General features: G+C 45.1%; 1 protein-coding gene across 4 annotated transcripts; it reads right to left on the bottom strand.

Moving 5' to 3' along the window:
• Positions 1-10,088: 10,088 nt before the first annotated feature.
• On the bottom strand, positions 10,089-25,325 carry LOC126984766 (collagen alpha-1(I) chain-like). 4 transcript variants are annotated; one of them, XM_050838825.1, is made up of 4 exons: positions 25,174-25,325; positions 24,347-25,069; positions 10,992-11,144; positions 10,089-10,685 (listed from the first exon to the last, which is right to left on the bottom strand). In XM_050838825.1, exons 1-4 carry the CDS (start codon positions 25,183-25,185, stop codon positions 10,260-10,262), a joined length of 1,314 nt encoding a protein of 437 aa, XP_050694782.1. In that variant the 5' UTR covers positions 25,186-25,325; the 3' UTR covers positions 10,089-10,259. The 4 variants fall into 4 exon arrangements, with proteins under 4 accessions (XP_050694782.1, XP_050694783.1, XP_050694787.1 ...); XM_050838826.1 differs by lacking the exon at positions 10,992-11,144 and adding an exon at positions 10,839-10,991; XM_050838830.1 differs by lacking the exons at positions 10,089-10,685; positions 10,992-11,144 and adding an exon at positions 17,535-17,962 and having other exon boundaries at positions 24,178-25,069.
• Between the last annotated feature and the right edge of the window lie 746 nt (positions 25,326-26,071).

The following is a 26,071-nucleotide window of genomic DNA, read 5'->3' as shown; positions in this document are numbered from 1 at the left end:
AGAAAAACGAGGCAATAAAATAAGGCAAAGAAAATGACGGTGAAATGTATAAGAAGGAGGAGGAGAGGAGCGGAGAGGAGAGAGGAGGTGGCCGAGTGAAGGGAGGGAGGAGGGAAGGAATAAAAGAAGGAGGCGAGGGAGGGGAAATCCCATTAAGGAGGGAGGGAGAAGGTGTTACCACTATCCTTTCGGGAGACCAAATTGCCTTTCTCCCATTGACGTTCCCTTACACTGATGAGTGACGTGGAAACTCGGCCAAATCTTCGCCGTAGGATCGAATAGGACGCGGTCACCATTGTGCTCCTCGATCCCCCTTTTAGGCCAACTTGGATCCTCTTCAATTCGTGTTCCCGAGGCTCTGAATACCTTATGGGACACGCTTCACCTCACTCACATCAGACAGACCTCGAGACAGACCACAAGAAAGAAGGTTGGCCTATTTTGAGTTGCTTGGATGCAAGAGGAACCTTGACATACCACACTCTCTCTCTCTCTCTCTCTCTCTCTCTCTCTCTCTCTCTCTCTCTCTCTCTCTCTCTCTCTCTCTCTCTCTCTCTCTCTCTCTCTCTCTCTCTCTCTCTCTCTCTCTCTCTCTCTCTCTCTCTCTCTCTCTCTCTCTCTCTCTCTCTCTCTCTCTCTCTCTCTCTCTCTCTCTCTCTCTCTCTCTCTCTCTCTCTCTCTCTCTCTCTCTCTCTCTCTCTCTCTCTCTAATAAGGGAGACATTCATAAGGTTTTGTTGGTAAGAGAACCGGGTAGGACACGAAGTAATGGGTTTAAACTGGATAAATTCAGATTCAACAGGGACATATGCAAAAATTGGTTTACAAACAGGGTGGTGGATGAGTGGAATAGGCTTAGCAGTCATGTGGTGAGTGCCAATACAATTGTCACATTCAAAAATAGATTAGATAAATTCATGGACAGCGATATTAGGTGGGGTTAGATACACGGGAGCTACACGGGAGCTTAGGCTCAGAGGAGCTGCCTCGTACAGGCCTACCGGCCTCTTGTAGACTTCTATGTTCTTATGTTCTTATGTTATCTCTCTCTCTCTCTCTCTCTCTCTCTCTCTCTCTTCGTCGCCCAAGGAGCCGCCATTTGTCTTAGTCAAGTGAATGGGATGCTCCTCTCCTCCTCATTTAGTCGGCGCCCCGGCCCTGGCAGTCTACAATTAGAAGTCTATCAAAACAAAGACCCTCCCACCTCGTGTAGCTATTGAGCGTAAGGTGTTTGGACGGAGAAGCTGCTGAAGATGTGTGTGGGGTGAGGGATAAGGTGCCTCCTGTGCTGTGTAAGGGGGATGTGTGTGGAATGGGAAGAGGGAAGGGGATGTTAAGATGTACTGGAATGAAACGGTTTGAAGAGGTTGCTGAAGATGTGTGAGGGATGAGGAATAAACTGCCTCCTGTAGTGTTTGAGAGAGACTTTGTGATTGTGCGTGGAAGGAGATGAGGACGTGTTAAAGGAAATGGTGATATTAAATTATACTGGAACAAAACGATTTGGAGAACCAGATAAAGATGTGTAAGGTGAAGGTTGGAGACTGAGGAAGCATGGGAAGGGAGGGGAGGATGACTAAGGGAGTTGTAAGTTCGAGATTTACGAACAAAATTTGAGGGTTATTAAGAAAGTAAGACGAGAGGGGATTTACATGTGTGAGGAAGGCTGTTTGGCGATGTATACGGATGGTTGGATCATTTAGGGGAGGTAATGGGATTTAAATTAACTGAAATCAATCAATCAGAGGGATGTGCTTTGAACAGTTGTGAGTGAGGGGGGCAGGTGAGGAAAGGAGAGAAAGGGATTTAGGCGAGGTAGCGTGGTGGGAAGGCATTAGTAAGGAAAATTTGAAGATGGATGTGTCACTTGCAAATTAGTATGTGCTATGAGGTACTTAAGATGCTTGGAAGGCGAGGCGGGTCGACAGATGTTCCGAAATGTGAAGAGGTCAGGGAGAAATAAAGTAAGGAAAGGAAAAAAGTAAATCACCGACAGAAAAAAAAATATCGTAGGTAAAGAAATATTATCCATCATCTTGGGAATTTTTTGACTAGGAAATGCTCAGTAATGTTTATACGTAGAGCTTACCAGAAGTGAGGGTGTTTGTTTTTTCAATATAGTAGGAGACAGACCAAACGTTAAATGAACAAAAAAAAAAAGATCCCCGTAACATATTATTCGTGTATAGAAAAGTGATTTGCCAAAAACTAGAATCAAGCTTCGGTCCAGAGGTGTATGAAGGTACTTAGTAAAGGGTTGCAGGAAAATCTATATGGAACTGTGGTAAGTATTAAGAGTTAAGAAGAAAGCTAACGTAGAGTGAATGGGGCAACGTGTGTGTGTGTGTGTGTGTGTGTGTGTGTGTGAGAGAGAGAGAGAGAGAGAGAGAGAGAGAGAGAGAGACGATGTGGAATAACGTGGTAAGCGAAAAAAAAAAAGTCCCTTCATTTGTGTGTGTGTTCCTTGTGTTTCCCAAAGTTCTGTACGGAGAGCTGCTGCCTCGGGTGCTCCATTGTTGTACCAGCGCTGTAACTCTCACCTGTGTATTGTTTGCCTTGCGTTACGTTGTTATTTTCTCAGTACTGGCCTTCCCCTTACCTGCTTCGGCGGGCTCGTGAAGCCATGTGTCCTTAAAGTCACATGTTTAACTGTTCGTCTTTATATAAGTTGATGATTCTCTATTTTGTATATTTTATTAGTGGATATATATTTTGGGGGCATATATGTTTTATTTATTTAGTCATATAAGTAATTAGTGCCATTTTTGTTGCTTGTAGAAGGTGTCGGTTATCGTGTTTATATCGGATACTTTTTCATTTGTTTGGGATCGGTCATGTGCTTGTATTCCTATGTTAAATGTGTTTTGAACCGTGCTCTCTCTCTCTCTCTCTCTCTCTCTCTCTCTCTCTCTCTCTCTCTCTCCTTTTTATATTTGCTGACGACACTTATACAGAACATATTTGTTTTAACGAGAAACATATGTTTCACTGTGCCCTTTTCATTGCTTAAAATGTCACTTTTTTTTCTTGTGCATTATTTCAAAAGCCCTCTACACTTGTTCACTGTGTATTTAGCATCACTAGTGGTGTGGGGCATGTTCTTCGCCACCTGTGAGCAGCCACTTTTACCTGCTGGGTGGACATTTCCCTCACTGTTGGCCCTGCTGCAGTGAATGTGTTCCACAGGCGGGACACCCTGGAGGTGAAGGTCCGTTGGTCCTGGATGGCGCGTGACCTCGGCACCCCGACCTGCTCGTGGCTGGAGAGTATCGTTCTTGTATCTCTCACAGCCTCTCGCGGGGGGAGCCTCAGCCTCGCCAGGTGTGGTACTCCTTGTACCTGGGCCTTGTGGAACACCACCAGCGCAGCGACGTCCCGGCGGTGCTCCAGAGTGTCTAGAGGTATAATATCCTGAGGGGGCGGCTGGGGGTTGTTCTCCTGTAACAGTCGCTGCACCCGTCGCTCCACCTTGTCCAGTCTCTGCAGGTGTGTGGCAGCGCTGGACATCCAGGTCAGAGCCCCGTACTCCAGGTAGGGTCTTACCTGGGCCTTGTAGAGGAGCATAATTCCTCGCTTGTCGAGGAAATTAGCCACTCTACGAAGGGCAGAGACACGTAGGGAGGCTTGGTGGGCGACGTATTTCAGGTGGCGGTCGAAGCTCAGCTCTCGGTCCAAGTCCACTCCGAGGATCCTGACGTAATCCTGGAGCGGGAGGGTGACGGAGCCAAACATCACCCTTCCTTCGACAGCTTGTGTGGCTGCCGGGGACCGAGAGATCACCATCGCCTGAGTCTTCTCAGGAGCAAAGTTCACCTGCCAGCGCTCCCCCCACTCCCGTATCAAGCGTAGTTGCTGGTTGACGTCAGCAACCGCTTGCTGGCTCTCTTGGCGAGGGTAGGAGAGGGAGAGCGTGCAGTCGTCAGCGTATGCAGAGACTGCTGGCAGACTCCTGAGAAGGTCGTCGATGTACAGATTCCAGAGGACAGGTCCCAGCACAGATCCCTGAGGGACTGAGGCACCCACTGGGAGGTCCTTGGACTGCTGGCCGCCGACGACGACGTGGAGGCTTCTTCCTTGAAGGTAGTCGCTCATCACCATCAGCAGGTGTCCTTGGATGCCTTTGGCACGAAGCTTCTCCAGCAACCCCGCGTGCCACACCCGGTCAAAAGCACCCGCGATGTCGAGAGCGACGACAATGGTATCCAGGCCGGTGTCTAGTGAGTCCTGCCAATCCTTGGAGAGGAGCAGCAGGAGGTCTGAAGTGGAGCGGCCAGATCTGAACTCAAACTGCTGGTCAGTGATGAGGGCGTTGTTCTCGAGGTGGCGGGTGATGGCCTCCACCACTATTCTCTCGAAGATTTTTCCAACTACAGACAGGAGGGAGATAGGCCTGTAGTTGGCAGCGTCAGATCTGGCCCGCTTTTTGTGAACCGGCACCACACGAGCCTCCTTCCATATAAAGGGCCAGGTGTTCTCCCGGACACAGGCCCCGAACACCTCCGAGAGGGGTCCTGCCAGCTCACTGGAGCAGTGACGCAGCACATGTGGGCTAACGTTGTCAGGACCAGTGGCCTTCCTGACGTCCACCGCTCTAAGAAGGCGCTCCACTTGCTCCCGGTGTACCGCAACCTCTGTCAGGGTCTGGTTGCATTCCTGTGGCAGTTGTGGTGGAGGTCTGGTGGGGTCGGCGACGGACATCTTGGCAGAGAAAAGGTCAACCAGGAGCTCTGCCTTCTCCCTGCTGCTGGTGGCTGTGGTGCCGTCCTGCTTGGTGAGGGGAGGGATTTTTTCTTGGTGGCTGCTGCCTTGCTTTTCCTTAACAAGGGTCCACCAGGTCTTGCTGCCCACCCTTGGCCCGCACAGCTTGGCGCGGAGGTCTCTTTCCAACCTCCGTTTCGCCCATTTACTGGTGGCCACCATATTTTTGCACGCCGCTCGATGCAGGGCTTTGTTTCGGCGGGTTGGGCTCCTTTTGTAGTGGAGCCACGCAGAATATTTTCTTTCTGCAGCAAGACGGCAGCGGTAACCAAACCAGGTCTGATCGGTGGGCTTAGAGGTGTACTGGCGGTGTGGGATGTGCTCTCGTTGGAGAGCTTTGAGTCGTTCAGTAAAGGCCTTCGCCATGGGCTCTGCTCTCTCTCTCTCTCTCTCTCTCTCTCTCTCTCTCTTTTTCGGTTAATTATTTTTCCCTGTGACAACTCGGTGAACCTAACGTGTAATCCTTCCACAAGAGGATGAACTTAATTCCCAGAGAATAGCTGCAGAGTTGTCTTTGACCTTCCAAAATAAAACAACGATAAAAAGTAGCCGGGGTCTATGAACGTGGGCGGGGGGTACGAATATTTTTCAAAAGGTTTCAATACTTACATGATTCATTTTGCTTCCCCTTTACGTAGGCCGTCTCCAGCATCACTACCACCAACGCCATGGATAATATATGGATTTTTTTTCATTTTACTACCCTTATTTCTGTTGGTTTCTTTGAGTATTTCATCATCAGGCACCGTCACCACCACCGCCGCCACCTCCAACGTCCGCATCATAACCACCGCCACCGCATTCATCACCACTTCCAAAATTTATATAGCATTGTTATTATTCTTTTTCATTATTTGTACTAGTAATAGTAGTAGTTGTAGTCGTAGTAGTAGTAGTAGTAGTAGTAGTAGTAGTAGTAGTAGTAGTAGTAGTAGTAGTAGTAATTGTAATAGTAGGAGTAGTAGTAGTAGTAGTAGTAGTAGTAGTAGTAATATTATTATTATTATTATTATTATTAGTAGTAGTAGTAGTAGTAGTAATGGTCTTAATATTGTCTGTATTATTTACCCTTTAACACACCACTACCGCCACCACCACCACCACCACTACCGCCACCACCCCCACCACCACCACTACCACCACCACCCTGTACCTCCACCACCATCCCCTGCACCACTACCACCACCACTGCCACCTCCCCCAACAGTAATGAAACTAGAGAAAATATGTGAAGAGTAATATTTTCAAAGGTCACGATTTTATATGCTGTCGTTGCCACTCATCCCCTCCAGCATCACCACCACCCCCACCCCAACCTCACCCCCTCCCCACCACCGCCACCACTTCGCGAGATTAACACACAAATGGCCCGTCAGATGGCTCTATGCACCCCGTCTGATCCTTGTCTTCTGGGCTTCAAGTCTTCGCCTCGACGCCCGGGACTCTGCCATTAATCTCGCCTCACTTTTCCTCGGCCCGGCCTCTAGACACCCTCCGTCAGGCCAGGCCGTCCGCGCACGACAAACGATGCGCCTGCTAACGGTAGAGGCTTGAAGTTTAAGAGTGCAGTTCTACCGGTCTACCGTTTCTTAGATATCATAGAGAAGGTAATTACAAGGGACGGTATCACCCTTCTACTCCCTCGATGCTTTATTGAGGGTAAATGGTTCTGCTTTATCGATATATGGAAGAAGATGCAAGAGGTGGCAGTTTAAGGAGTTAAAGCCAATCCCACCGTAAGAAGCTTCTCACCTCTATCCTCCTACCTGTTCACACCTTTATAAGTGCCAAACGGGATGTGCATGATTTTAGAGCCAAGATAAGGTTGACTAAATGTAAGCTGTTTATATATCGTTATCAGTCGTTGGCCTTGTTCATGTTGGATGTGGTCTTAGAGGAGGAGGAAGTGGAAGAAGAAGTAAAGAAGAGGGAGGAATGAGAAAAAAGAAACAGAATAATGAAAAGGAGAAGCAGGTGGCTGGGTTGCGCGCATAATAAATTGAAAGCATCTTCTTGAGCTGGACCGCTGTAATGAAGGAAAGAGAGAGAGAGAAGAGAAGAGAAGAGAGAGAGAGAGAGAGAGAGAGAGAGAGAGAGAGAGAGAGAGAGAGAGAGAGAGAGAGAGAGAGAGAGAGAGAGAGAGAGAGAGAGAGAGAGAGAGAGAGAGAGAGAGAGAGAGAGAGAGAGAGAGAGAGAGAGAGAGAGAGAGAGAGACAAACTGAGAAAGAAAGTAACTCAGGCACATTTTAAAACACACACACACACACACCATAAAGTGCTCGTTTACATAAGTGACAGCTACATAGAGTAGAGACAGCGGCAACACTAAAAACTTGCCTCTTTTGTGAAATGTGAAATAAAGGAACACAAAAAAATAATAGATGAAACAGTATATTCGTTATTTTTTTCTCTTTGTTTCTGCAAATGAACAGCGAGTCAAGGATCCAAACGAGTGACAATAGGTGTGCAGAAAAAGCATATATCACTAAACAAAAACAAATATAAAACATGAAAAATAAAGCAAATCCGAGTCGGCGATAAAAATGACATGACAACAAATTTTAAAAACGAGCTCATAGTTAAAAAAGAGCAAAGACAACGAACGTAGGGTTGAAAATGGAATTAGTGAAGAGCTCAAATCATGCTAATAGTCGCATCAAAGAATCCTGAAGCCCGGCCAGTACGCAGATTACCAGGAAACAAGGGCGAAAAATAGGCGTCCTTCACGTTATGGAGCTCAAAAGGGCGATAAATATTCTTGATTTGCCGGGGAAATGGGACACAAAAGGGGGAAAAAATGGTTACCTTGCATTTTAATAATCAGAGGACGGACTGTTGTGAACGCTTCCTGGAAAACAGATGAAACGGTGAAAAAGGGTCAGTTTTGTATGACGGCGAGATCATTTTTAGACCTTTCGCGTTAAGCTGATGCGCACTTGTAGCTTTCTTTTAACTTTTTATACTCCAGTAACTTAATTGATCTATTCTTTTTGGGGCTTAACTTTTTTATTTTATTTATATCACACTCCTCTACCATATTATTATCGGGTTTAATCGATGAAGTAGACTCCTCCGCTGCTATAGACACGTTTTTTCTTGTCCTTTTTGCTTTCTCTCTCTCTCTCTCTCTCTCTCTCTCCCCCCCCCCCCCCCACCAGCCATCTGCTTTTCTTTATTTAATGTCAGAGTCTTTAACAACCAGTTGCTATAGACAGAACAGGTACTATCCGTGTATTTCTCTCTCTATATATACTCTCCCATCGTCTTCCCTAGTACTTGCTTTCTTGCTCTTTAATTTGCGCTGGAGTCTTTAACAACCATTTCCTTCAGTTAGTATGGACGGAACCAGTACTATCTGTGTATTGCCGTCTATCCTTTGGCATTACTCTCCCATCCTTTTCCCCGGTAGTTGCTTTTCCCTCCCTCCACGCAAGGAAGTCTCTCTCAGGGGCAGTGAAATATTCCATCTCCTCTTTAACAACCCAACGAGAAAATGTTATGCATTGGCCCACGTTAAGAAGGAGGAGAAGGTGGCGGAAGATGAGAAAGAGAAGGGAAAGGAAGAGGAAGAGAAGGGTAAGGAGAAACTGAAAGTGGAAAGTTGGAGGAGGAGGAGGAGTGGGAGGGGAAAGAAGGGGAAGGTGGGAGAAGAGGAGGAAAGAAAGAGTTAGAAAGGATGGGAAACGATAAACAGAAATTGTTGACTGTGAAAAGAAGAGAAAGAATGTAGTAAAATGCTGAAGAAGAAACGAACATTGTCAAGGAGGAATGTGTGAAGAAAACAGATGTTCCTTAAGTTAAAATGTAACCTTAAGTATCTCAAGGTCTCAAGCACCAGTTAAATAAAAAAACAAAAAATATTGTTAAACTTAGCCTCCTTCTTGCCTGTGTTATTGTAATGCGACGTTGTTTCGAACTCTGTAATCATAATGTCTCAAGTCACCTCCTCACAAGGCAGAACACTTGTTAATATAGAACTTGTTGCTGGCACGCTGTTTTCTCTGACCTTGGTGGCGCTTGCAGCCTCGTAATGTCAGTGGCCTCAAATACATTAAAAGTTGATTAATATGAATTCCACAGGTCAGAAACTCCGATATCCCGAGTCCATGAGATCATAAAATCATAATTCCTCCCCAAGAGAAGTCCGAATCCTTTGAGACAAAAGAATTATCAGGCGCAAAACATGTGTCCGAAACTTGACGTGCAGGAAATTATCAAAACACGAAACAGAAACAAATGGACGGAATTATTGAAGGCAGGAAATCATAATGTTAGATATGTGAACTAAGAAAAAAAATCAGGTTTATCGAAAGTTTGTATTTTTCTGATATTAACCCCGTGACTGCGTATTTCCCACAAGAAGATATCACCGAGCTACTGGAATGGAGCAAAAAGTGGCTGCTACAATTCAGTGACGAAAATGTAAAGTGCTGCATCTTGGGAGGGGTTATCCAGCATACCAATACCACTAACCAGTACTTTACCCTCATCACATTATAGTATTATCCAGTAGCTACTTTACTTACGTCACATAGTATTAACCATTACTTTACCTACGTCACATTATAGTATTACCTAGCACTTTACCTACATCACATTATAGTATTAACCGTTACTTCATACGGAACGGAATATAATACTTTGCATGTACGGAATGACATGTGTGACGTTTTCTGCTGTAATGAGAAGTGATGGGCTACAAAACAAACCAGAGTGGAAAATGAGTATTGATTAATGCCTTCATGAAATGCTCATTTATATTCTATCTTTGGATTTTTTTTTGTTTTGTTTTGTTTTTTGTTTGTTTTTGCAAAAATTCCCCTTCGGCAGCCCCGCATGGCCATTCCCCCCACGCCCGAAGCCTCACAGCGCTCTTGATTGTCGCCCGCCTCCCGCCGCGAACACTGTCCTGGAGCATGATTTGGCGACGCACTAGCATAGATTATCAGTCACGAATATCCTTTTATGAATATCTTTTTGTAGTATTCAGGTTCGAAGTATTGTATATATTATATATATTGTGTCTATTTTGTGTTTGTTGTTTATGTAACTGTTTATATGCTTGTTTTTTCCTTTTATCTCTTGTTTATGTGGACTTTTCATATGTATAATTTCCTTGTAACAGAATAGTGTTTTGACGGAAACACGGTTATAAAAGAGAACCCCACAAGACCAGTGAAGGGACTGTAACTGCTGTTTGTCTCTCCTTATTGGGTAACACAATGACCAAGTTGGCAGTCTGTAACATGACTGAATAATTCTTCAAAGTAGAGAACATTGTTTGGTGTAGAGGTTCAGAAAGGTTAGGGTATAATAATGATAATTCTGTCGTACATTAAAAATATATTTAAGCATCAGCTCTCATGATGACTTCGGTAATGTGTCAGTGACGACGTTGCGACTCCTTGGATAATTGATCATGCTGATATGAGTCTCCATCGGAGACGAGGCCAAGCCTAAGCCATTCCCAAAACCCCTTCCGGGAATGTAGTTAAGATGGAATTAATGTTCATACTGGACAGAGTCGCCGTTGGAAAGCAGAGCCGCGGAGGGTCCTGCAAGGAGAACGGTGACGCCGTGGGGGAGCTGGATAAGCCTGCCGCCAGGGGTGATGATGCCGCTCTCGCCAACTACGGCCCGCTTCTTTCGGCTGTACTGGATGCCTTCTCCGGTGGAGAGAAGAGCAGCAGATGGACCAGCACTAACAACGGAGACTCCAGGAGCAAGCTGGATCAGCCTGCCGCTTGGGGTGATCAAACCTGATGGGCCAACCACTGCTCCGGAAGATCGCTTCTTGCGGTACTGGACGTTGTCACCGTTGGTGAGGACGGCGCCGGAGGGGCCCTCCACTGCGATCTCAACACCTACAGGCAGGTGCCTTTTCTGGCCGTCATTGAAGAGCACGCCGGAGGGGCCTGCGAGCAGCACCTGGGAGGGCGAACGCTTCTTGCGGTACTGGACGTTGTCACCGTTGGTGAGGACGGCGCCGGAGGGGCCCTCCACTGCGATCTCAACACCTACAGGCAGGTGCCTTTTCTGGCCGTCATTGAAGAGCACGCCGGAGGGGCCTGCGAGCAGCACCTGGGAGGGGGAACGCTTCTTGCGGTACTGGACGTTGTCACCGTTGGTAAGGACGGCGCCAGAGGGGCCCTCCACTGCGATCTCAACACCTACAGGCAGGTGCCTTTTCTGGCCGTCATTGAAGAGCACGCCGGAGGGGCCTGCGAGCAGCACCTGGGAGGGGGAACGCTTCTTGCGGTACTGGACGTTGTCACCGTTGGTAAGGACGGCGCCAGAGGGGCCCTCCACTGCGATCTCAACACCTACAGGCAGGTGCCTTTTCTGGCCGTCATTGAAGAGCACGCCGGAGGGGCCTGCGAGCAGCACCTGGGAGGGGGAACGCTTCCTGCGGGAGGGCAGACCGTCGCTGTTCAGCTGCACGTTCCTGCCGTCGGCCTTGACGACACCGGAGGGCCCGACAATAACGATCTCATCGGCTTGCTCTGGGGTGAACTGCACGTTGTTGCCGTCAGGGTACACGATACCAGAGTAGCCGTAGGGGCCCTGAGCCTCCTGTGGGACGGGCACGGGCGCGGGTGCGGCGGGGGTGCCAGCGTGAAGGGCGGCAAAATCGCGGTCAAACTGGACATGGGTTCCGTCATGCATGACGACACCCGCCTCCCCGATGGCGGCGATGTTGTCGGCCTCTTCGCGGGTGAACTGCACCAGCCTGCCGTCAGGATACACGATGCCAGACTGCCCGTACTGGGCGCTGACGCCCGCCGCCAGCAGGCACATGGCTACCTGTGGAAGCACAAGGGAGGGTAAGAAATTCGTCACACTTGTGTTCTAGAGGTGTTCAGAGTGACAAGAGTAAAAACAGAATGCCAAGAAGCGAGAAGCCTTACCAAAAACTTCATGATTGCTTTCGTGGTCTTCCTCAGCACTCCAAGACGCGGCTACTGGAAGGACTGACTCCGAGAGGCGGCGGCCGCTCTTTTATAGGGACTCGCTCCGCCACCTTAACCTTGAAAAAACAGTACAAAAACAAACGTGCCAGGGAGCAGACTCGACACGGAACTAAAAAAACAATCCAGTGTCTATGAATATTTATATCTTTATCACCGCGGGGCTTTGAAACACCCGGCAGCATAATGGTTTACTGATCTCTCTCATTGGAAGCGCGACAGCTATTCATGCGCGGATGAGCGGCCGACGAATAGTCACTCATTCATCCTCGGGGCGGCGGTTGTGTTACGGGTCCATGAAAAATAGTTATGAAGGGAGCTTTCACTTTGTTTCTGTGAGCCTGTTTTTGTACGGATTGAAGTATGAATTAATAGCTCCAGGTATCATTTTTGTATTGCCTTTGGATCATTATTGTCATTATTACTATTATTATTTTTCATTATCGTCGTTATTATCATTATTATTGGTTGTCATTTTTAATTGTAAGTGATAACCATCCATAACAATTATTATTGAGGGCCCAGGCAGTGTTAGACAATTAATAATATGCTGGAGCTTTTCCTTTACCGAGTCAATTACTGTGCAATAAAGCGGTCCATCCCCAAGCAAAGCGTGCGGGTCCAGGTTGGCGAGGCTTTCACCTGACGCAAGAGAGAAACAATGAAAAAACTAAAACAATCTCGGTGTCGGAATATTAATTACCTCCTGACCACGATAGTAAAAGTTAGTTACGTGTCTTCTATCTTTGCGACTGTAACCCCATATGACCTTTTACTTTGTGTCATTGTTCTTTATAATTATGAGCTAAATTAACTCGACGCCTCACAAAAGGGTGTGGTAACTATGCCTCATCCGGCGGAGGATTAAATGTCAACCTCCAAACCAACGCGGGCCCGGCCTGGCAACACTGAGAGCATGACAACATTGCAGAATTGGGATATTGACTCTGCAGCCGGCAACAGCGGCGGCAGCTTTGTCAATTAGCATGTTACGAGACTCTACCTGGTTCTCATAGTCTTCCTTTCACTTAGCAGCCACCAACCCAATCCATGAACAGGCAACATTACCCCCAAAAACCGGTATCTGTCCCCTTGCCTACAACCAACTATCAGACCTTGCCCATACTCGTCTCTGACCATATTCACCTGCTTACCAAACCAACTACTAATTTACATATCCACATTTACTTGATTGTACGCTGATGGCTCCTTGATGTAGATTTGTTAGTTAGTAGTTGGTTTGGCTCTCACAGGCATGCAGGTTAATATGGACAGGGACGAATATGGGCAAGGGCTGATAGTTGACTTAGGCAAGGGGACAGTTTTGAAGGTCACGCTGCCTGCTTATATACTGGGCAGGTGACTGCTAACGAAGGGGAAGACTATGAGCACGCACGAGGTAGAGTAAGAGAAGTGGAAGTCTTAAAACACACATGGAACTATATTAGGTCAGTTTTTTATCACCTTGGTCTAAGTTACTTTTTTTTACAGCAAATGAGTCAGTTCAAGGGCATAAAAAAGGGAAAAGTAATGAAAAAAAAATGCTGCTCACTGTTCCTAAAGAGTTAGAGGAGTGGCCGAAAGATAGGTCAATTTCGAGAGGAGAGGTGTCCTGATACCCTCCTCTTGAAAGAGGTCAAGTCGTAGGCAAGAGGAAATACAGCTGAAGGAAGATTGTTCCGGAATTTACCAGTGTGAGGGATGAAAGATTGAAGATGCTGGTTAACTCGTGCGTAAGGGATTTGGACAGTAAAGGGATGAGCTCGAGTAGAAAGTCGTGTGTGGCGAGGCCGCGGGAGAAGGGGAGGCATGCAATTAGCAAGTTCAGAAGAGCAGTCAGCGCGAAAATATCGATAAAAGATAGAAAGAGAGGCATCATGGCGGCGGAATCTAAGAGGTAGAAGACTATCAGTAGCAGACTATTGCGTGAGCTCATTTGTGTGAACTATTATGGTACTCATCCCTGTTTGTATTGTCATAAAAATATCATACGTAGTGAAGAAAACAAAAAATAAATAAAAGACAAGCAATTTCTTTAGAGTCTGATGGCTACACTTTTTTTTTTTTTACGTCTTGGCCTATTGCGCCGATAGGCTTCTTCCCGGTGGATCCTGATGGTCGGCCCAAGGCTTCTTCCCGGTGGAGCCTGATGGTCGGCCCAGCCTATTCTGGCCCAGGCGAGTGTTTATAGTGGCGCCATCTTGCAATGGCTCATGCTGCCCTCCCGGAGCTGATCTTTAATCCTAGAATCTAGAGTCCGGGTTGATAGCCGGTTTTCTGGACAGCATGTGGGTAGTTTTAAGCCACTCGGCGGCGGCTGAAAAATCCCAGCTTGGTGGCACCGGGCGGGGATTGAACTCGCGCCGTCCTGAACGCGGCGCCATCACGCTGTCCATTCAGCCACCGCCTCCCTGATACAGACAGAGAGCTAGATAGTTGAATAGATAGACAGATAGATAGATAGATAGATAGATAGGCAGACATACAGACATATAGGATGGCATTTATATAGAGGAATACCCATGAATACATATAGATATAGATAGATGGAGAGATAGAGGGTTAGATAGATAGATACATGCATACATAAATAGATCAGTAAATATTCAGACAGTCAGACTAACAACGAAATAGGCAAGCAACCGATACCCCCCACATTAATTAAGTAGTCGCTTGCAAGAACGCTAGCCACCGTACTTACGGGAACTTACGTGAATCACCTGCCACCGGACGGTCGTTAGAGTGAATGATAATGTTCGTGTTTGTTGCGATAGGCACGAGACTGAGCACGAAGGAGAACAGTAAGCGTATAAGGAATAAATGCAGTTGTTAGTCAGGTTTAGAAAAAGGGAATTAGGAATACTGAAAGGTAAATGGAAAAACGTCAGTTGTACAGAATTTTAATATCAGGTCAGACTCAAGAATGCACCACTGGATAACGTCTAAGTCTCCGAATTTAAATATTACTGGCAGATCATCTTTGTATTCGAGACGTTTTATTTCAATTTCTTACATGTGATTTTTTTTTATGCAAGAATAATGCATCTGACACGTTTCTTCTTGCAACGAATGGTATTTTTCTTCTAATATAGTTATTGAATCTTGATGAGGATGGTGATGGTGGTGGTGTCTTTTTTTTTAGATTTGTTTTCCGAAAGAAGTATGTTCGTTTTTTTTCTGTCGAGTTGCTTTAAAAGGGGCAACTTTCCAAGCTCCGTGTAAGTATGGGGCGGCACTGCTATCTTGGTCGGTCACGGATCAGGTATGGTCTTGAATACTTGCAATTAAATAAGTAACATACTTTTTATAGTAACTGACTCGTAACGTTATGATGTGCTTAGGGCGTATAACCTACACTGGAAGACGTCTTCGGCGCAGAGAGAGCGGTGCTTGTCAAACTATTATGACTGATTTGTTGTTCCGAATGAGGATGGCGACCTTTACTTTGTGACTTTGTGATTCGCCTGTGATACTTATCCAGCAGTTTCTTGGACCCAGTCTTGCAGACGTCGAAGAAAACTTTAAAATGAAAAAAGATTGATAAAAGAAAAATAAATTAAAAGTGAAGCTTTGTAAGACAAGAAACACAGAGGAGAGAAAGGGAGAGAGTAATAAAAAAAGACAACGATGAGAAAACTAGTAAATTTGAAAATAATAATATCTATCGGGGTCTACACATTAAATGTGCATCAGATATCAATAATTACGGCAGTGCATTCGTAGAAAATAACTATCGCTAATTAAGACGAAACATTAAATACACATTAATATCAATAATTATGGCAATAAAGTAAAACGGTACTGCGAGTTCTAAGACTTATTACGTCTCATAATTATAATAATCAACATTCTTTATTCATACTTGTCTAAAAAGTTTTATTTCTTTCGCATATAAAAATATGAGAGAGAGAGAGAGAGAGAGAGAGAGAGAGAGAGAGAGAGAGAGAGAGAGAGAGAGAGAGAGAGAGAGAGAGAGAGAGAGAGAGAGAGAGAGAGAGAGAGAGAGAGAGAGAGAGAGAGGTACTGTGATTAAACAATTTGTTATCCGCGTAATACTTACTTTCTGTGCCAGTCCTGAGCTGGTGAACCCCAGGCTGATCACCTCGATAACGCAGGTCACCAAGAAACACGCGTCTGCCCTAAACACTGAGTAGACGCCGTAGTTCCATATACCCTACATAAGAATATAACAAATGTAAAGTAAATTTGACAGAGGCTACTGAACTAATCCGTTAGCTCCTGGGAACCTAAAACTTCGTATCCATAAATATATGAAACATTTTATCGAAAGTATTTAAACTTTTAATGATCGCTGTAAAAACTCATATCAATTTTTATGATTTACTTCAGTCGCGTAATGTTATCTCACTAACATTTCGTTGTATCAAGTTTTCAGTTACGAAGAGTCGACAGGCTAAATGCAACTTCCAGCATGTAAAGTCTGTCGTTTTCTATGGTACTTTTGCTTTTGAAAGACCCAGACCAACGCTCACCTTTCCTCGTATATTTTGTGGTCCAAATTATCATTAAACTACTATAGTATTATCCAATAGCTACTTTACCTACGTCACATTATAGTATTATCCAGCACTTTACCTACATCACAGTATAGTATTAATTAACCGGCAATTTACCTACATCACAGTATAGTATTATCCAGTAGCTACTTTACCGACATCACTGTATAGTATAAACTAGTACTTTACCTACGTCACATTATAGTATTATCCAGTAGCTACTTTACCTACATCACAGTATAATATTAACCAGTACTTTACCTACATCATATTATAGTATTATCCAGCAGCTACTTTACTGACGTCACATAGTATTATCCATTACTTTACCTACATCACATTATAGTATTATCCAGTACTTTACCCTCATCACATTATAGTATTATCCAGTAGCTACTTTACCTACATCACTGTATAGTATTAACCAGTACTTTATCTACATCACATTATAGTATTATCCAGTAGCTACTTTACTTACGTCACATAGTATTAACCATTACTTTACCTACGTCACATTATAGTATTACCTAGCACTTTACCTACATCACATTATAGTATTAACCGTTACTTCATACGGAACGGAATATAATACTTTGCATGTACGGAATGACATGTGTGACGTTTTCTGCTGTAATGAGAAGTGATGGGCTACAAAACAAACCAGAGTGGAAAATGAGTATTGATTAATGCCTTCATGAAATGCTCATTTATATTCTATCTCTGGAATATTTTTATTTTGTTAATATGTCTGTCGGAATAAATTGTTTTGCAAAAATTCCCCTTCGGCAGCCCCGCATGGCCATTCCCGCCACGCCCGAAGCCTCACAGTCCTTTTGATTGTCGCCCGCCTCCCGCCGCGAACACAGTCCTCGAACATGATTTGGCGACGCACTAGCATAGATTATTCATGCACGAATATCCTTTTATGAATATTTTTTTGTAATATTCAGATTCGAAGTATTGTATATATTATATATATTGTGTCTATTTTGTGTTTGTTGTTTATGCAAATGTTTATATGCTTGTTTTTTCCTTCCATCTCTTGTTTCTGTGGACTTTTCATATGTGATAATTTCCTTGTAACAGAATAGTGTTTTGACGGAAACACGGGAATAAAAGAGAACCCCACATGACCAGTGAAGGGACTGTAACTGCTTTTTGTCTTTCCTTATTGGATGAAACAATGACCAAGTTGGCAGTCTGTAACATGACTGAATAATTCTTCAAAGTAGAGAACATTGCTTGGTGTAGAGGCTCAGAAAGGTTAGGGTATAATAATGATAATTCTGTCGTACATTAAAAATATATTTAAGCATCAGCTCTCATGATGACTTCGGTAATGTGTCAGTGACGACGTTGCGACTCCTTGGATAATTGATCATGCTGATATGAGTCTCCATCGGAGACGAGGCCAAGGCTAGGCCATTCCCAAAACCCCTTCCGGGAATGTAGTTAAGATGGAATTAATGTTCATACTGGACAGAGTCGCCGTTGGAAAGCAGAGCCGCGGAGGGTCCTGCAAGGAGAACGGTGACGCCGTGGGGGAGCTGGATAAGCCTGCCGCCAGGGGTGATGATGCCGCTCTCGCCAACTACGGCCCGCTTCTTTCGGCTGTACTGGATGCCTTCTCCGGTGGAGAGAAGAGCAGCAGATGGACCAGCACTAACAACGGAGACTCCAGGAGCAAGCTGGATCAGCCTGCCGCTTGGGGTGATCAGACCTGATGGGCCAACCACTGCTCCGGAAGATCGCTTCTTGCGGTACTGGACGTTGTCACCGTTGGTGAGGACGGCGCCGGAGGGGCCCTCCACTGCGATCTCAACTCCTACAGGCAGGTGCCTTTTCTGGCCGTTATTGAAGAGCACGCCGGAGGGGCCTGCGAGCAGCACCTGGGAGGGGGAACGCTTCCTGCGGGAGGGCAGACCGTCGCTGTTCAGCTGCACGTTCCTGCCGCCGGCCTTGACGACACCGGAGGGCCCGACAAGAACGATCTCATCGGCTTGCTCTGGGGTGAACTGCACGTTGTTGCCGTCAGGGTACACGATACCAGAGTAGCCGTAGGGGCCCTGAGCCTCCTGTGGGACGGGCACGGGCGCGGGTGCGGCGGGGGTGCCAGCGTGAAGGGCGGCAAAATCGCGGTCAAACTGGACATGGGTTCCGTCATGCATGACGACACCCGCCTCCCCGATGGCGGCGATGTTGTCGGCCTCTTCGCGGGTGAACTGCACCAGCCTGCCGTCGGGATACACGATGCCAGACTGCCCGTACTGGGCGCTGACGCCCGCCGCCAGCAGGCACATGGCTACCTGTGGAAGCGCAAGGGAGGGTAAGAAATTCGTCACACCTGTGTTCTAGAGATGTTCAAAGTGACAAGAGTAAAGACAGAATGCCAAGAAGCGAGAAGCCTTACCAAAAACTTCATGATTGCTGTCGTGGTCTTCCTCAGCACTCCAAGACGCGGCTACTGGAAGGACTGACTCCGAGAGGCGGCGGCCGCTCTTTTATAGGGACTCGCTCCGCCACCTTAACCTTAAAAAAACAGTACAAAAACAAACGTGCCAGGGAGCAGACTCGACACGGAACTAAAAAAACAATCCAGTGTCTACGAATATTTATATCTTTATCATCGCTGGGCTTTGAAACACCCGGGAGCATAATGGTTTACTGATCTCTCTCATTGGAAGCGGGACAGCTATTCATACGCGGATTTGCGGCCGACGAATAGTCACTCATTCATCCTCGGGGCGGCGGTTGTGTTACGGGTCCATGAAAAATAGTTATGAAGGGAGCTTTCACTTTGTTTCTGTGAGCCTGTTTTTGTACGGATTGAAGTATGAATTAATAGCTCCAGGTATCATTTTTGTATTGCCTTTGGATCATTATTATCATTATTACTATTATTTTTCATTATCGTCGTTATTATCATTATTATTGGTGGTCATTTTTAATTGTAAGTGATAACCATCCATAACAATTATTATTGAGGGCCCAGGCAGTGTTAGACAATTAATAATATGCTGGAGCTTTTCCCTTACCGAGTCAATTACTGTTCAATAAAGCGGTCCATCCCCAAGCAAAGCGTGCGGGTCCAGGTTGGCGAGGCTTTCACCTGACGCAAGAGAGAAACAATGAAAAAACTAAAACAATCTCGGTGTCGGAATATTAATTACTTCCTGACGACGATAGTAAAAGCTACTTACGTGTTTTCTTTTATCTTTGCGACTGTAACCCCATATGACCTTTTACTTTGTGTCTTTGTTCTTTATAATTATTAGCTAAATTAACTCGACGCCTCACAAAAGGGTGTGGTAACTATGACTCATCCGGCGGAGGATTAAATGTCAACCTCCAAACCAACGCGGGCCCGGCCTGGCAACACTGAGAGCTTGACAACACTGCAGAATTGGGATATTGACTCTGCAGCCGGCAACAGCGGCGGCAGCTTTGTCTATTAGCATGTTACGAGACTCTACCTGGTTCTCATAGTCTTCCTTTCACTTAGCAGCCACCTACCCAATCCATGAACAGGCAACATTAACCCCCAAAACCGGTATCTGTCCCCTTGCCTACAACCAACTATCAGACCTTGCCCATACTCGTCTCTGACCATATTCACCTGCTTACCAAACCAACTACTAATTTACATATCCACATTTACTTGATTGTACGCTGATGGCTCCTTGATGTAGATTTGTTAGTTAGTAGTTGGTTTGGCTCTCACAGGCATGCAGGTTAATATGGACAAGGACGAATATGGGCAAGGGCTGATAGTTGACTTAGGCAAGGGGACAGTTTTGAAGGTCACGCTGCCTGCTTATATACTGGGCAGGTGACTGCTAACGAAGGGGAAGACTATGAGCACATACGAGGTAGAGTAAGATAAGTGGAAGTTTCAAAACACACATGGAATTATATTAGGTCAGTTTTTTATCACCTTGGTTTAAGTTACTTTTTTTTTACAGCAAAGGAGTCAGTTCAAGGGCATAAAAAAGGGAAACATCAATGAAAAAAAAAAACGCTACTCAGTGCTCCTAAAGAGTTAGAAGAGTGGCCGAAAGATAGGTCAATTTCTGGAGGAGAGGTGTCCTGATACCCTCCTCTTGAAAGAGTTGAAGTCGTAGGCAGGTGGAAATACAGATGAAGGAAAATTGTTCCAGAGAATACCAGCGTGAGGGATGAAAGAGTGAAGATGCTGGTTAACTCGTGCGTAAGGGATTTGAACAGTAAAGGGATGAGCTTGAGTAGAAAGTCGTGTTTGGCGAGGCCGGGGGAGCTGGGGAGGCATACATGAGCAAGTTCAGAAGAGCAGTCAGGGTGAAAATATCGATAGAAGATAGAGAGGTAACATGGCAGCGGAATTTAAGAGGCAGAAGACTATCAGTAGCGGAATACTGCGTGAGCTCATTTGTGTGTGCTATTGTGGTACTCACCCCTGTTTGTATTGTCATAAAAATATCTTACGTAGTGAGGAAGAGAGAAAAAGGTCAAAAACAAAAATAATTTCTTTAGAGTTTGATGGCTACACATATAGATAGAGAGCTTGATAGCTGAATAAATAGACAGATAGATAGATAGATAGATAGACAGATACAGACAGATAGGATGGCATTTATATAGATGAATACCCATGAATACATATAGATATAGATAGATAGATGGAGAGATAGAGGGATAGATAGATAAATACATGCATACATAAATAGTTCAGTGAATATTCAGACTGTCAGACAACGAAATAGGCAAGCAACCAATATCCCCCACATTTATTAAGTAGTCGCTTGCAAGAACGCTAGCCACCGTACTTACGGGAACTTACGTGAATCACCTGCCACCGGACGGTCGTTAGAGTGAATGGTAATGTTCGTGTTTGTTGCGATAGGCACGAGGCTGAGCACGATGGAGAACAGTAAGCGTATAAGGAATAAATGCAGTTGTTGGTCAAGTTCAGAAAAAGGGAATTAGGAATACTGAAAGGTAAATAAAAAACGTCAGTTGTACAGAATTTTAATATCAGGTCAGACTCAAGAATGCACCACTGGATAACGTCTAAGTCTTCGAATCTAAATATTACTGGCAGATCATCTTTGTATTCTTTAGAGACGTTTTATTTCAATTTCTTACATGTGATTTTTTGGTGCAAGAATAATACATCTGACACGTTTCTTCCTATAACGAATGGTATTTTTTTTCTTAAATAGTTATTGAATCTTGATGAGGATGGTGATGGTGGTGGTGTCTTTTTTTTTAGATTTGTTTTCCGAAAGAAGTATGTTCGTTTTTTTCTGTCGAGTTGCTTTAAAAGGAGCAACTTTCCAAACTCCGTGTAAGTATGGGGCGGCACTGCTATCTTGGTCGGTCACGGATCAGGTATGGTCTTGAATACTTGCAATTAAATAAGTAACATACTTTTTATAGTAACTGACTTGTAATGTTATGATGTGCTTAGGGCGTATAACCTACACTGGAAGACGTCTTCGGCGCAGAGAGAGCGGTGCTTGTCAAACTATTATGACTGATTTGTTGTTCCGAATGAGGATGGCGACCTTTACTTTGTGACTTTGTGATTCGCCTGTGATACTTATCCAGCAGTTTCTTGGACCCAGTCGTCGAAGAAAACTTTAAAATGAAAAAAGATTGATAATAGAAAAATAAATTAAAAGTGAAGCTTTGTAAGACAAGAAACACAGAGGAGAGAAAGGGAGAGAGTAATAAAAAAAGACAACGATGAGAAAACTAGTAAATTTGAAAATAATAATATCTATCGGGGTCTACACATTAAATGTGCATCAGATATCAATAATTACGGCAGTGCATTCGTAGAAAATAACTATCGCTAATTAAGAGGAAACATTAAATACACATTAATATCAATAATTATGGCAATAAAGTAAAACGGTACTGCGAGCTCTTAGACTTATTACGTCTCATAATTATAATAATCAACATTCTTTATTCATACTTGTCTAAAAAGTTTTATTTCTTTCGCATATAAAATATGAAAGAATGAGAGAGAGAGAGAGAGAGAGAGAGAGAGAGAGAGAGAGAGAGAGAGAGAGAGAGAGAGAGAGAGAGAGAGAGAGAGAGAGAGAGAGAGAGAGAGAGAGAGAGAGAGAGAGAGAGAGAGAGAGGGGGGGGGGGGGGGGGTACTGTGATTAAACAATTTGTTATCCGCGTAATACTTACTTTCTGTGCCAGTCCTGAGCTGGTGAACCCCAGGCTGATCACCTCGATAGCGCAGGTCACCAAGAAACACGCGTCTGCCCTAAGCACTGAGTAGACGCCGTAGTTCCCTATAGCCTACATAAGAACATAACAAATGTAAAGTAAATTTGACAGAGGCTCCTAAACTTATCCCTGTTAGCTCCTGGGAACCTAACACTTCGTATCCATAAATATATGAAACATTTTTTCAGAAGTATTTAAACTTTTAATGATCGCTGTAAAAACTCATATCAATTTTTATGTTTTACTTCGGTCGCGTAATGTTATCTCACTAACATTTCGTTGTATCAAGTTTTCAGTTACGAAGAGTCGACAGGCTAAATGCAACTTCCAGCATGTAAAGTCTGTCGTTTTCTATGGTACTTTTGCTTTTGAAAGACCCAGACGAACGCTCACCTTTCCTCGTATATTCTGTGGTCCAAATTATAGTATCATCCATTACTCATTAAACTACATTATAGTATTATCCAATAGCTACTTTACCTACGTCACATTATAGTATTATCCAGCACTTTACCTACATCACAGTATAGTATTATCCATTACTTTACCTACATCATATTATAGTATTATCCATTACTTTACCTACATCATATTATAGTATTATCCATTACTTTACCTACATCATATTATGGTATTATCCATTACTTTACCTACATCACAGTATAGTATTAACCAGTACTTTCCCTACATCATATTATAGTATTATCCATTACTTTACCTACATCACATCATAGTATTATCCATTACTTTACCCTCATCACATCATAGTATTATCCAGTAGCTACTTTACTTACGTCACATAGTATTAACCATTACTTTACCTACGTCACATTATAGTATTATCTAGCACTTTACTGTCCTGGAGCATGATTTGGCGACGCACTAGCATAGATTATTCAGTCACGAATATCCTTTTATGAATATTTTTTTGTAATACTCAGATTCGAAGTATTGTATATATTATATATATTGTGTCTATTTTGTGTTTGTTGTTTATGTAACTGCTTATATGCTTGTTTTCTCCTTTTATCTCTTGTTTATGTGGAATTTCATATGTGATCATTTCCTTGTAACAGAATAGTGTTTTGACGGAAACACGGGAATAAAAGAGAACCCCACAAGACCAGTGAAGGGACTGTAACTGCTGTTTGTCTCTCCTTATTGGGTAACACAATGACCAAGTTGGCAGTCTGTAACATGACTGAATAATTCTTCAAAGTAGAGAACATTGTTTGGTGTAGAGGTTCAGAAAGGTTAGGGTATAATAATGATAATTCTGTCGTACATTAAAAATATATTTAAGCATCAGCTCTCATGATGACTTCGGTAATGTGTCAGTGACGACGTTGCGACTCCTTGGATAATTGATCATGCTGATATGAGTCTCCATCGGAGACGAGGCCAAGGCTAGGCCATTCCCAAAACCCCTTCCCGGAATGTAGTTAACATGGAATTAATGTTCATACTGGACAGAGTCGCCGTTGGAAAGCAGAGCCGCGGAGGGTCCTGCAAGGAGAACGGTGACGCCGTGGGGGAGCTGGATAAGCCTGCCGCCAGGGGTGATGATGCCGCTCTCGCCAACTACGGCCCGCTTCTTTCGGCTGTACTGGATGCCTTCTCCGGTGGAGAGAAGAGCAGCAGATGGACCAGCACTAACAACGGAGACTCCAGGAGCAAACTGGATCAGCCTGCCGCTTGGGGTGATCAAACCTGATGGGCCAACCACTGCTCCGGAGGATCGCTTCTTGCGGTACTGGACGTTGTCACCGTTGGCGAGGACGGCGCCGGAGGGGCCCTCCACTACGATCTCAACTCCTACAGGCAGGTGCCTTTTCTGGCCGTCCTTGAAGAGCACGCCGGAGGGGCCTGTGAGCAGCACCTGGGAGGGGGAACGCTTCTTGCGGTACTGGACGTTGTCACCGTTGGCGAGGACGGCGCCGGAGGGGCCCTCCACTACGATCTCAACTCCTACAGGCAGGTGCCTTTTCTGGCCGTCCTTGAAGAGCACGCCGGAGGGGCCTGTGAGCAGCACCTGGGAGGGGGAACGCTTCTTGCGGTACTGGACGTTGTCACCGTTGGCGAGGACGGCGCCGGAGGGGCCCTCCACTACGATCTCAACACCTACAGGCAGGTGCCTTTTCTGGCCGTCCTTGAAGAGCACGCCGGAGGGGCCTGTGAGCAGCACCTGGGAGGGGGAACGCTTCCTGCGGGAGGGCAGACCGTCGCTGTTCAGCTGCACGTTCCTGCCGCCGGCCTTGACGACACCGGAGGGCCCGACAAGAACGATCTCATCGGCTTGCTCTGGGGTGAACTGCACGTTGTTGCCGTCAGGGTACACGATACCAGAGTAGCCGTAGGGACCCTGAGCCTCCTGTGGGACGGGCACGGGCGCGGGTGCGGCGGGGGTGCCAGCATGATGGGCGGCAAAATCGCGGTCAAACTGGACATGGGTTCCGTCATGCATGACGACGCCCGCCTCCCCGACGGCGGCGATGTTGTCGGCCTCTTCGCGGGTGAACTGCACCAGCCTGCCGTCAGGATACACGATGCCAGACTGCCCGTACTGGGCGCTGACGCCCGCCGCCAGCAGGCACATGGCTACCTGTGGAAGCGCAAGGGAGGGTAAGAAATTCGTCACACCTGTGTTCTAGAGATGTTCAGAGTGACAAGAGTAAAGACAGAATGCCAAGAAGCGAGAAGCCTTACCAAAAACTTCATGATTGCTGTCGTGGTCTTCCTCAGCACTCCAAGACGCGGCTACTGGAAGGACTGACTCTGAGAGGCGGCGGCCGCTCTTTTATAGGAACTCACTCCGCCACCTTAACCCTTGACATTTGGGTGGATTACTATATATTTGTAAACGTCCTCAGTCCCCCTCCCCCCCAACCCCTACTGGACGTCCGTGGGGGCACTAAGGATAAAGGTTAACAAGGCATAAGCTTCCTGCCACCAGTCTCTCTGTAGCAAGGTGAAGCACTGCCCACTACTTTCCAAACGGGAAAGTTCTGCCGTCATAACACACTTTTGTGCGTCTGTTTCGAAAAGTTCTCAGTTAACAAGCCTACCACAGAGGTAAATCTCGACAATAAGCTTTGCACAGAAGTCTCCATTCAGTTTATTGCAACATGTTAAGGGATTCCAATTTATAGTTTTCCTTCTAGAAATCAGTGACGAAAACCTAGATTTAGTTTATAGCAAACCTTTGCTTACCTGCTTGTTTAGCCTGCTTGACGAATAAATATAAATGAAAGTTGGAAGATTGAGACATTCGTCCGAGCGGCGACCTTAACGAATCTACTTTTCCTTATGTGGATTCGTCTCAGCACTGAACATAAAAACAGGTATTTTTTTCTCGCTTCTTCGCTCTCTTTTAAATTTCCTATTTATTCCAAAGATTTCTTAACGTGTCTAAATATTAGCGGATGTACAGGATTTTCGTTTTCTATAAAAATGATCAATGTATTTATGCTTACTTCGGTTAACCACTATTTATTTAATTGCATCATGAATATTAATTATCCGCTGCATGACAATTATGATTTAAAGAATATAAAACAAAATATCACACACACACACACACACACACACACACACACACACACAC

This window comes from Eriocheir sinensis, chromosome 5, assembly GCF_024679095.1.
Source record: "Eriocheir sinensis breed Jianghai 21 chromosome 5, ASM2467909v1, whole genome shotgun sequence".
NCBI classification, from domain to species: domain Eukaryota; kingdom Metazoa; phylum Arthropoda; class Malacostraca; order Decapoda; family Varunidae; genus Eriocheir; species Eriocheir sinensis.
The sequence above is the reverse complement of the archived record's forward strand: the minus strand, read 5'-3'. Positions and strand labels throughout refer to the sequence as shown.

Excerpts from the sequence above, each read along its gene's own strand:
- LOC126984766 (XM_050838825.1), bottom strand. Across the intron at positions 11,145-24,346 it reads AGAAGCGTTCCCCCTCCCAG|GTGCTGCTCGCAGGCCCCTC; the intron begins GTGCTGCTCACA and ends TCCCCCTCCCAG. Across the intron at positions 10,686-10,991 it reads AGAAGCGTTCCCCCTCCCAG|GTGCTGCTCGCAGGCCCCTC; the intron begins GTGCTGCTCGCA and ends TCGCCCTCCCAG.